General features: G+C 38.5%; 1 protein-coding gene across 1 annotated transcript; it reads left to right on the top strand.

The window, feature by feature from the left end:
• The first annotated feature begins 2,771 nt into the window (after positions 1-2,771).
• LOC118819051 (ribonuclease ZC3H12A) lies at positions 2,772-11,756 on the top strand. The gene is made up of 6 exons (XM_036586668.1): positions 2,772-3,204; positions 3,987-4,413; positions 5,894-6,033; positions 8,324-8,558; positions 8,791-8,897; positions 9,674-11,756. The coding sequence occupies exons 2-6, from the start codon at positions 4,064-4,066 to the stop codon at positions 10,675-10,677; spliced, it is 1,836 nt and encodes a 611-aa protein (XP_036442561.1). The 5' UTR covers positions 2,772-3,204; positions 3,987-4,063; the 3' UTR covers positions 10,678-11,756.
• Positions 11,757-12,674: the final 918 nt, after the last annotated feature.

The following is a 12,674-nucleotide window of genomic DNA, read 5'->3' as shown; positions in this document are numbered from 1 at the left end:
CCAAATACTTTAATTTCAGCTTAAGGGTGTTGATTTCCTACATGCTTTGCCACAGTATAGAAAAAAACAACATATACAGTCTTACAAACAGAATGAGAGGTCTATAGCGGTCATGACAAAATAAGTAAAAATGGATGAAGATTAATGCAAGGGATGTGTTCATTTGAAAGTTCTGTCAGCATTTGTTTGAATCATGCTGTAGCACAATGAACAGAGCTGTCCTAGCTGATCTCTTTTGAATTCAAACTGTGGCTAAATTGGAAACCATGAATCACTCTGACAGTGGCAGCCCAAAGACAGATAGTTTGAGTTAAAAGGCTTTCATTCTTTACTTTTGGAAAATTCATTTTTATGGTACTAAGCCTGTACACTTGAACAGAGGGAAGCGCATATCCACTCTTGTGTACAAGAATACCCAAGAATGACATTTTAACAATTTAACATTTAACAATTTCTATAGTTGAGGTCATCTCCATTTGGATTTACATTGCTTACATTGATTACCTTGCTGAACATGTGCCCAATCCAGACTGCTAGACAGAAGTAAAGACAATTAAGTTTTTAACTTTGTAAACTTTGTAAAGACAGCAGTAACTTTGACAAAAGAAATTTTACTGTAGATGAGTGAAAAGTTGTTACACTATATGTCAAAAAGTATTCTCTCTCATCAATAAATTCAGCTACTTTTATGTCCACCTGTGAAGCAGGGGAACTGTGTTCTCTTAAGTTATGTAGCACCCTGCTTTAGAATGAGTTGGAGTGGTGTTTGTGATCCAGATCTAATCATCCAACATCAGTAGCTGTTCTCATTAATGTTCTTGTGGCTAAATGCAATCAAATCCTCACAGCAATGTTCCAACATCTAGCGTAAAGTCTTCTGATAAGAGAAGAGGCCGCTACTGCAGCAACGGAGGACAGCCTCCCTCGTAACGCCCTTGACTTCAGAATAAAAACTTTGGATGAGCAGGTGTCTACAAACTTTTGGACATATATTGTATGTGGGACAGGTCACAGAAATATTATACTTAGAAGGTGACTGTTTCTACATGTCCCACTCAGCTTTCAAGATTCTCTCAGGGCCTGGAGTAGGGTTACCATGGTAGCTGAACATGGCAGAGCTGGTGGGGGGGTCAGCAAGGGAACTCATCTCTGTTTGCTTTAGCTCATTGCCCTGCAGCAATATCAGTCCAAGAGACACCTGGGACCAACGACACTAGACCTCAGAGGGGGCAGTGGACTGGCAACCTCCACTGATTAGTTTCTCCAGCATCCGGAACTTCACTCAGTACACGCCATTAACCTGGGACCCAGAGAGCAGGGCACATTAGCAACCTCACATGCAGCCTGTTCACCTCTGCAGAACAGCCACACAACCAGGTTAATTACTGAGCACACGATGACACCAACAGAAACTTAGTGGCTTAAAATGGACAAACTGATCAGTTTCATCTGCAAAAACAGTTTTTTTTTAAACAAATTGGCCACCATAGTCATCTGCTGTAAAACCTATAAAATGAATGGAACAGGGATGCATGATCAGAATCAGCCAATACTGGAGCAGGTTTTTCCTCCCAACACGCGATGAGCAATTATCCAATGTATTATGTTTATTTTGTGTTGAAATTTTATAATGTTAATAATGTGAGCCAGGTAAGTGAACTCATGCTGTATTTGAATGCTGCTGCTACACCTATACGAACATGTTGTTGCATAATTATGCATGATGCATTGACCTAAATAGCCAGATGCCTCTTACTTTCAATATAACAGTGAGTTACAGGTTTAAAAAAGGCTAATAAAAATCTAACAATAGCCTCTTTGACTGTAAAGAAATCAGAATCTGGCATAAATCTACAATCTATGTATTCCTGCAATTTATTTTATTTAAAAAATCTTTCAAGGAGTAAAAAGGTAATATTTTTACCATCTAAACTGGCCAAAAAATGCAATGTCAATCGACCAATAAATAAATGAATTGTAATAGATTGCTTTTAAGTATACTAGAACATCTCATATGCAAAGGAAATAAATTTGCAAATATATATTTTTTAAATATGTCAGTATAATTCTCAAATATATTTATATACATTCCAGATACAGGATATATGTTTATATTACAATCTGAAACCATTACACATATTTATATATATATATATATATATATATATATATATATATATATATATATATAATATATATATATATATTTACACACATATCAAGTTACTATTTCATTCTGGCTTAAACAGACTTGACAGACAACGTGTACACAATACACAATCAATTCCGTTCATGAGGAATTCCGTTCATGAGGAAACTGCACCACATATACTGGCATACATAGCACATATGTTTTGTGAAGACATATTTGTACAGATATATATTTTGTTTCCTCTGGCATTTCTGAATAGTAGCCCTAATAAAATGACTGTATGTGAAAATGGCTGAAAAGCAACCTGAACGTTTATTTGGCAAATATCTTTGACATCTCAGCCTTTTCTGTTAAGCAAACATCTCAAGCTAACGTTAGTTAAAAGCTAACATTAGAAAATGTAAACAAGAATTTATTTTTGCTTCAAGCCATTGAGGTTTACTGTACTCTGCTTTCAGGGTCAACATTTTTTTCCTGGTAAAGAAACGTGTGTTTTAGACATCTGGATACAGAGTGACACCTTGTGGAGTCATATGTGAGAGCAAACTTGCTTTTCTTACCAAAACTCAGTTTCACCAGAGCGTTTCATAATCTACTGTTAGTCATTACTGTAATGCAGGTTCATTATTAACATGGACGCAGTTACAATATGGCTCTTTCTCATGTAACCTAAATATGAGCTCTTTAGGAGCTTAGAAGATTTACTGGTTATGTGTTTGTTGTTTTTTGATCGTTAAGGTACCATACGGCTGTGTGATCATCCTGACTTGAAGGACAAGGAAACTCTGCTGTTGCTATATTTAGCCTTTTCTTCCACCTAGAGGTGTCAGGTAACACAGGTAAATCCCAGCCTCTTGCGTTAAACATGCCTTAACCAGGAAGCGGATGAGAGTGAATAAGCAAAGCTGCCAGAGGTGAGAGAGTCGTGAGAGTCGTGAGTCCTGCCTTTGGATTTCTCTTAAAGACACTGTTGAACACTGGGAGTAAACAATTTATACACTACCCTTCAAGAAGCTCACGGAAAATGGTGGATTTCTCAACTCGACCACACGGTAGGGTTTCAGCTGTTCCTCGCTTTAGGCGCTTATTCACTTTACCTCACAGCGAAACTTTCTCCCTTTGTACACGTTCCTTCGTTGCAGTCCAACTTTTTTTTCTATCCTTATGCTAGGTTAACACCCTTTAGCTATGCTCTGCTATTTGTGCTATAGGTTGAGTTTATCCATACGCCGAATTGTTTGGAATGGTCGTCTACGGCTTTTGAAGGCGCAGCAGGCCTGTGAATTCTGGAAAGTGGTTACTAGAAACCTGCGCAGAACCAGATAATTATTGGGCTGTTGCTTTGGAATTATTTTCACCAATGGCCGTTGAGTTATGCTGTCATATAGTAGTTTTATCTGCATTTTGTGCAGGAAATATACACAAATTCCCTACATACTATCCTATTTGGATAGACAGGTCTCAGCTCTAGTCCTGGAGTACCTCTTGTCCTGGACATTTCGGTGTTTCCCTGCTCCCAACACACCTGACCCATCTAATCAGCTAACTAACAAAAGCTTTCTGAGTTGTTAGAGCAGGGAAAGCATTAAAATGTGCAAGACAGGGGGTACTCCATGACCAGAGTTAGGAACGTGTCCTAAATGGCAAGTCGTGTTCTGAATTGGACAGAAGATTACCGTGGAGGTTTAGAGTCATTGATCAATCAATGTGTCAGAATGCCAGACAGTTGCTTTGCTTTTAAAAGACCTATTAAAAGCATTGCTGTCCATCATATGTTATTTTCTCTCATTTTATTATTATTATTAACTTTGAATACCTTATATTTTCCTGACAGAAACACAAGCAAATGAGAACTGTCAGAATATGAGGGTGAAGTTGGAACTGTTTTGATGCACCACTTCAGCTCACTCCATGTCACACTACACAATGCATCATCCCACCATAGAGTACCAGATGAAACTGGAATTCTTCCGTAAGCTGGGCTACTCTCTGCAGGAGGTGCAAGCAGCTCTGCAAAAGCTGGGCTTGGGAACAGACACAAATGCAGTGTTGGGAGAGCTGGTCCGTGTTGGAGCCAGGGCCTCACCCACAGCCAGTCAGGACAGTGATGAAGGGGGCTTTAGCATGGCCCAGTTGGGAGGACTTTCTTCCAGGAAGAAGGAGAGTCATCGGGACCCTCGGCACTCAGCACAGGAGGATATGGCTGAACCAGACAATGACCTGAAACCCATTGTCATCGATGGAAGCAACGTGGCCATGAGGTGAGCTGACTAATGCAGTTAACCATCAAGTGTTTGAAAGTCAGCACTAACTTTGCAGGTGTGACCTCAATCAATTATAATGGATTCTAGTAATAGTCAACAAAGTATGCACTCATCTTTTGTCCAAGGTAAAATTCTCAGACTACTTTTAAATGTAAAAATAAATATAATTCACTACTATAATCCACTACTTTGTGAACACTATCTCCAGTCACACTTGTGTTCAGTATATGTTTAAAAATATTTAAATTTTTTGGTGAAATTTAAGATGATTTGCTAAAGAATCATAAACAAATCAAATCATTCAGGTCAGAAAATTACACTCCTATGCTGTATTCTCATTCACTCATTCACTATTTACTACTTAGTGTTTACTAGTGAACTGGCTGAAGAATGACTGTAGTATTGCTAAAATATTTATTGTTGAGAATTCAAATAACTCTACAACATGGCCTCACTTTTTCTGTAATAGGCAGCGATTATGAATGTAGCTCTACTAAGCTTCAAAGACTATAGAAAAATAAAAAAATTCAAAGGAAGATAGTTACTGGGGACCAGCCACATTCATGTCTTTTTGTCATGTATTTTGGTCATCATATGGACCATAGTGAGTTCTTTCACTATTCCTCATTCATCCTTTTACTGCCCTCTCTGGAGTGACACTTAAAAACTGTCTGAACTCAGTAGGAATATGGCAGCGTTGCACAACTTTCAAACATAATTACTCACTTCACATGTAGTCTCGTCCTTTGACCTGAACCTGCTGGTGTTTTTCTTCTGTCAAACTCTTTTCCATTAGAGGACTGCTTCTCATTTATGCATGTCTGCTTTGAAATCATATCTTTAATGTGTAAATTATCTGGACATAATCTGTTTTTCTGCAACCATCTCTGTTTCTTGTGATATATGGTCATGTACATGACAAGCCAAGAAACAGTGTTGCGTACACAAATACATGTAAACAGTGTATTCTTTTGACAAGTGGAAGAATAAGTAGAGTTAAGAATTTTTTTCTCTTTTCATCATTTTTACTTTGTAGCTAAGGCCTGATTGTCATGCAGACAGTGCATTATACCACTGCACCAATGTGTTATATAAATCATTAAATCGTTAAAGTTACATTGTGTTCCCTGTTCATATTTCATCATGAGTAATGTGTTACTGATCTTTGGTGATCTTGTGTACACCCCTGTGTATATTTGTTTCATAGTTACTACTAGCAAATTCTTTAACACTGAGCTGTACATGTGTTCTTGTGTTCTCTACATTCCACGTTGTGTGGCATTTAGGAGCTATGCAAATCGTGCCGTGTTCTAGCTTGCTTTCCAGAAAAGTGCTGCCAGACAACTGAATGGACAGGTGTTTGGCAGCACACTGAAATAGTGAAATTAGCTTCATGCAAATATTCCCCTTGAATGCGTTTCCCCCTCAAACACTGACACTCATCCTCCTCTCTCTGTGTCTTCTCTCTGTCATTAAGTCATGGGAACAAGGAAGTTTTTTCGTGCCGAGGAATCCAGCTGGCAGTCAACTTCTTCCTTGAGAGAGGACACAGGAACATCACTGTGTTTGTGCCCTCGTGGCGAAAAGAGCAGCCCAGGCCTGATGTCCCTATTTCAGGTAAAGACACACCCCTGTCCTGCTCAGAAGAGTGACTCATCCGAGAACCATGTGTATGAATTTCAAAGCCTTACATACCGCGATGGAAAAACACATATCAGATTTTGCATCTCAGACTTTTTTCTAGATTGTTTTTGCCTCAGGTTTGATAAGAACACAACAACAGCTATTGCAGAACAGTGCATATGGATGTGTTTCAGCGGTTTGTGCTGATATACAAAATGTGCCTAAAACAATTTTGGTTCATTCATATTTATTCATTTACTGTATTTACTGTAAGCAAAAAGTTTACCACATTAGTAGTTAAAATCAGTCTGATTCATCCACTGGGTTGAGGCAAATTCATGTAAATAAAAGAAAGCAGAAAATGGTTTAGACTTGGTGCTATAACATGTTTAGAGGGCAGTCGTAAGTAGTGTTTGTTTATTTGCACATGAGCTGTTTATGTCCTCAGCTGGAAGCTACTAAGAATCAACAAGCAGCTGATAAGATTAACAAGCTTAACAACTGATTTGGCCATTTTAGGCTTGTGCTTTAATACAACAGAATTTGTTAATCACAACTTGTTAATCACAACTGAATGATAATTAATCGCCAGCTAAAATGTTATGATTGTGACAGGCTTATTCAGGGCATCATATTTCTTGGTTTCATTGTGTTTTTAAAGAGCATATATGAAACACAAAGCACTGTTGTTAGGTGGCTTTGGGCATGAATACTTCATGAGACCCAAAAATTCTGCAGTTATCTGCTCAGTGTTCTCATTCAGACAGCATTGTGGTTTGTCTGTACCAACACTGTAATAACTTCAAATGCTCAAAGCACATGTCAGCCTTTTAGCACATGCTGGATACTACGATTTAATTTATATAAACCTCTGGCCCAGATGCCATCTGTGTGTCTTTGGTTCAGGTGCCGTTTTTGGTTCTGTGTACAACACATTTATTTCCTTTCCAGAATTACTCTGATTTATCAGGAAGAATAAACCTTCTTTGAGGCCACTCTGGGAATTCCCCACCAGGAAGTTCAAGAGTTTTCTGTGTCACTCTCAACCGGTTTCATTGTGAATCTTTAATCCGCTTCCAGGCAAGAATTAGTTGAGGCTACTTCCTTGTTGTACAGAATGTACTGTGGCACCTCAAAGGTGTTTTCTGTTTGTCTTCATTTTAAATGGTCCATGTTTTGTTGTGTAGATGGCATATCCTGTCTGGGGTAAATAGAATAGCAACATTTATTCTTTTGTATTGTTTTGTGATGGTTGAGGGAAAAAAGGAACTGGTTAGACAGGCAGTCAAATCAGATGTTTACTGCATACCTCGTACTAGTATGATCAAATGAATAGTCATTTTGGTTTCGATTCATTAATGTAGTTGTCAAGAGGACAATGACTTGGTAAAAGATGACTTGTGCAGGCTTTCTTTCCCAAGCACTGTACAAGAAAGACAATTGACTGATCACAGAATGATTGATTTCCTAAATAGTGACAATTTTAGAAAATGGACAGTTTTAGAAAAACTGAAGACCATGAAAATAATCAGATTCGTGCATTACAGTTTACTTACAGCTTACTTTCACACAACTAATCTGATATGTGAAAGTAGTTTTAATGTTAAAACCAGACAGCCAACAAACATGGTCAAATTCATTCCTAAATTTATAGAGTTCAGCTATGAGATGGATGATTGTTCTCTGATATATGCACTGTACTAATTTGAGTTATTAATAAAGTTCAGTTGAATAGCCTGTATGGTGGTCTGCATAGCGCCATCTGTGCAGCTTCGACTAAGCCACACAACATTTGCCAGGTGTCATGGTGTATAGTTGTGATTTAGATGACTTTATTGGGCCTTCACATTTGTAAACAATGAAAGTTACTAATGCTGCCTGCAAGCTAGCCATGAAACTGGTGCCAGAACAGGGCAAATGAAGCAATCCAAAAAAAGTTTTTCATAGTTCATATTACAGTGTGTCAAATGTTCTTGTGACAACTTTTTGTTCATTCGCAGTGTTTTGTTTTTTTCCTCTGGTCCTGGCTATTGTATAAAGCTCTGCATACTTCTGTTTTGGTTTGCGTGTATGAAACAATTTTTAGTTCCCATCTACCATTATTCTTCTTTAGCTCCTATCATTATTTTCAAATTCTTGTAGCCAACATGCCAAGAGGATACAAATGCAGGAAAACAACAGTGATATTGTTCCCCCTATAAATATTGTGAATACAGAATAAGGCACTGAATTATAATTATTCAGTATAGCTGACAGCTGACTGTATGTATGTGTTTGATTTCAGATCAGCACATTCTGGGAGAGCTGGAGAGGAAGAAGATAGTTGTATTCACTCCCTCACGACGGGTAGGAGGCAAGAGAGTGGTCTGCTATGATGATCGCTTCATTGTTAAACTTGCTCATGAAGTGGATGGAATCATTGTGTCCAATGACACATACCGTGATCTTCAGAGTGAACGGCCTGAATGGAAGCGCTGCATTGAGGAGCGGCTGCTCATGTACTCTTTTGTCAATGACAAGTATGTATTACAGCTTCTTGAAACTGCTTTTGTTCTGATTTAGTATTGTTGGCCATTGTATTTTGTTATTTTCTAGCTGTTAGTTTGAAGTACTAAAAGTATTGCTTGTGTACCTGTCTGCTCTAAAGTGCTTTGGTTTATTCATGTCCAACCATTCTGTGTCATCACCAGTGTTTATTCCATATGATGATGATCATGAAAAGTCTGAATGTTGTTATTCTTCTTCTCACAGGTTCATGCCACCAGATGACCCGCTTGGTCGTCATGGCCCAAACTTAGATGATTTCCTCAGAAAGAAACCTCCATTACCAGATCCCAAACGCCAGCTCTGCCCTTATGGTACACTTCTTTCTCCAGTTCTTTTTGTTTTAGTGTGCATGCCACAGACAGTAAAGCTGGTAGTACGCTTCAAATAAAAATGCCATTTTGAAATAAAATTGCATCTTTTTGGCCAAACTGACTCAGTGGCTTGAGAGCTTGTACAGTGTGGTGTGCACTGCTTGCTGAACATAACCCCACATTACCACATCATTTGTTCTGAGACCTCCCCCTGCAACATCGTAATCATTGTGATTTTTGAGACCTCCCCCTGATTGCGATTCGTCCTAATTATCATGTCAATCATTCTGAGACTTCCCTCTGACTGTGATTCACTGTACAAAATAAGCTTATTTTTTCAAGTATGCATTCAGTTGTTTGATCATTTGAAATTTACTACCGACTTAACAGTACTTGATATTCATAGGTATTTTACAGCCAGGCATCAGCCTAGCTAGAGTTATTACTAATGATGCTCCTATGTTATTTGATGATCCTCTAATGTATTTTGTAGTTCAGTTATTAGTGTCTTATTGTATGGGGTCCTTGGGTGTCTTGAAATGTGCTCATAAATAACATTTTCTTCTTCTTCTTCTTCTTCTTCTTCTTATTATTATTATTATTTTTATTATTAATATTATTGTTGTTATTAGTGGTGGTGCTATTAATAGGAGTGGTAGTACTAATAGTGTTTGTAGTGATAGTAGTAGTAGTAGTAGTAGTAGTAGTAGAAATAGTAATGGTGGTGGTAATGAGATAATTTATGATGATTCAACTGGACTTGCTTTTCTTTGCAGGAAAAAAATGCACATATGGAATCAAATGTAAGTTCTACCACCCTGAACGCACCAACCAGTCCCAGCGTTCTCTGGCAGATGAGCTGAGGGACAATGCTCGACTATCCAGTTCAGTCCACTCCTGTCCAGAGAATGGGCGAGGAGTAGAGGCTTCTCTCAGAGGGTCCTACCACTGTGAACCTGGCTTTGGCTCTTACTTTCCTTCTCTGGAGCAGGAGCTGGAAAATAAGCTGACCCTGGACCCCAAGGGCTCTCTTCTGCGGAGCCAGTTCAGTGATGGCATGCTGCCTTACTGGGATGACCTGAACTCTTACAAGAACCATGCCTCTAACCCAGTTAGCCACACACCCCTGAACTGGCATAATTTGCAATGTCCATTCCTTCCTAAACCTTCTCCTTCTGGGTTTAGCTCAGACTCTGGTCTTGGCTCCTATGAAAGTCAGTTATCGGAGGTATCACGAAGCCTGGAAGACCCGCACAGAGTCAGTTCCAGACACCCTGGACCCTCTTATGACCAGCAGGACTCTTCTCTTCTCTGCAGTTGCTCTTCTGATTCAGCTGGACGAGGAGGGCACCACCAATTTTGCCCTCTTGCCCAGGATCCAGCTAACTTCTTTGGCTATGTCACAGCACCCTACGCAAGGCCCAGCCCCGTCCACCACTACAGCCTGCCCACCTATGTCCAACCAGACAGGCTTCAGCCCAGCCACCCATGCCAGAAGAGATGGCCTGATCAGACTACCAGACCCACTTTGAGCTTACCAAACCCTCTCCACACTGCTGGCCTCCACGGACCTGCTGAGGTGTATGGAAGCAACCAGACTGGAGTCAGTCCTCAGACGGTCTCCTTCGAGGCTGAGCGAGAAGAAGTCAGGAAGAAACTGTATGCCATTTTCAACCCATATCATGTGGACAAAGTCATGGGAATGTTTCCAAAGCTGAAAGATGCCCAGCAACTTGCAGCAAAAATTGTCAGGCTAAAGTCCAGAGGAGATTTGTTGTAAATTGTTCATGCCAGAAATGAAAGAATTTAATGGACCATAGTGAGTAAAATTTTTCTGAGATGAACGTGAGCTCTGGCCTAAATATATGGATCATCATTCTAGCAAATATGTGATTGCTATCCGTCTTTTAATGCTGTTTTAGTTCTCTTGTTTCATTCTGGTTTTTTGTCCTGGACCAGACTTTGTGGTTTATTGTACCCATCACATCACATGGTAAATGTGATTATTATGTATGACAAGTAAGTCAACTTGTGTATTTGCATACCTTCTATATCAACCATGCTTGTTGATGCACATTGCATCTTTGAATATTTCTAATTTTCTGTATGCTATGGTACCATTGTTCTCAGATGTCTGATATTGCTCAGTGTATCTGTCTGTTGTTTAAATGACTTTGGAAATAATAACTACAGTAATAACTTTATGCAACCATTCTATTTGTAGAGCAATTGCAGTTTTAACGCAAGACACTGCTTCTTTTTTTGTTTAATGTCAAAATGTCATTAGGAACAAGCATAAAACATCGTAAAACAATGTTCTAATTCATTAAATAAACGCTAATGTTGATTATTTTGATATTGACATGATACTGTTAACATGTGTTTACAGGGTTGCAGGACATTGTATGGAGATTTATGGAGATTAATTCTTGACCAGACACTAAATATGTATTTCAGCGTCTTTAATCAGCTTGGAAACATAGTGCAATTAAGTTTACACGTCCAAGTGTCGACTTAGTGCCAAAACATATTGCTTACACAAAGCTTAAACTGTCTTAAAGTGAATATTTTGAATACACTGGTGGATCAGTAATGAAGCACTTTACTGCATCTTTACTCATTATGTGAATATGTCCTTGTGTGCCCTTGTTTGTTGTTTTCTCATTTGAAAAAAAAAATATTTACTTGAAAATCATCTATGTTGTGTGTTTTTTCAGCCAGTGGTGAGCTATTCTGATTTGGATGAATGTGAACAATGGAGAAGAGTTCTCAGTTTTGCAGCTGAATGTCACAGAAATGCAATGGAGATGATTTCTTTTACAGTTTGCTCTCTACATTAATAAAAGACTGAGAAATGCAGAGTGTTTAATGCTGGTGCTTCATGCATAAATTTAAACATCATGTATTTGAGATTAGAGCATTGGTTTACAGCTGGTTAAAGGGAGTTTCCACAGATTTTTCAAAATTTCTGCTTAATTTATTGTTGAAATGTAAAAAAGATATTTTCAAATCAGTTTTATGTGAAATGGTGTCTTGTAGAAAGACTTACTGATTTCTTTATAATGATGGTGATAGGAACAGGGGCCTCATTTGTCAAAGCGTTCATAGAATTTGTTCTAGATTTGTACATGAAAATTGGAAGCACTAGAAAATTGGTATTTATCAAACATGCATATGCACAGCTTAATGCATAAATACTGATAAATATACTGCTTGTGCATGGACAGAACCATTTATATGAAGAAACAACTCTGAACAGCTATATACCATACACAACTTCACTTTAAAAGACAGGTGATGTGAGGCACCCTGTAAGGCTCAAAATACTCATTTCAAAGTGTTAAGTCGGACTTCACAGGAGTTTTTTAGACCACCTTATACATCCTTAGGTATTAATGTCGCATGTACAGGCTCAAAAAAAAGGTCCAGCTCAATTTTTAATTCTCAAATGAAAAATCAACATTATACTGATGAAGATATGACAAAAGTAGGTAATTCACTTTCATACTCAGGATATACATCCTTCACTGTGGGTTCTCTTTAAATACTCTTTCAGCAAGCTCACTATCATCAGATTCATCCACTCAGGGGGCTTCTGAAGCAAACTGACATAACAAACAGACCGGTTTCAAATTGGCGAAGGATTTAGATAAGGCTGCATACTATCACCATATCTGTTCATACTATCACCATATCTGTATGCAAAACATACAGTGAAAGAAGCAGGACTGGAGGAAGATGACTGAGGGTTCAGCACTGTAAGTTTGAATAGTTTGT

The sequence above is a fragment of the Colossoma macropomum genome, unplaced genomic scaffold (genome assembly GCF_904425465.1).
Source record: "Colossoma macropomum unplaced genomic scaffold, Colossoma_macropomum, whole genome shotgun sequence".
NCBI lineage: Eukaryota > Metazoa > Chordata > Actinopteri > Characiformes > Serrasalmidae > Colossoma > Colossoma macropomum.
This window is presented reverse-complemented; position numbering and strand designations above follow the sequence as displayed.

What these genes read in the sequence shown, in the direction of transcription:
- LOC118819051 (XM_036586668.1), top strand. Translation starts at nt 4,064, where the DNA reads ATGTCACACTACACAATGCATCATCCCACCATAGAGTACCAGATGAAA. An exon ending in GGAAGCAACGTGGCCATGAG is followed by an intron (nt 4,414 to 5,893) that starts GTGAGCTGACTA and finishes TCTGTCATTAAG; the next exon opens with TCATGGGAACAAGGAAGTTT. An exon ending in TACTCTTTTGTCAATGACAA is followed by an intron (nt 8,559 to 8,790) that starts GTATGTATTACA and finishes TTCTTCTCACAG; the next exon opens with GTTCATGCCACCAGATGACC.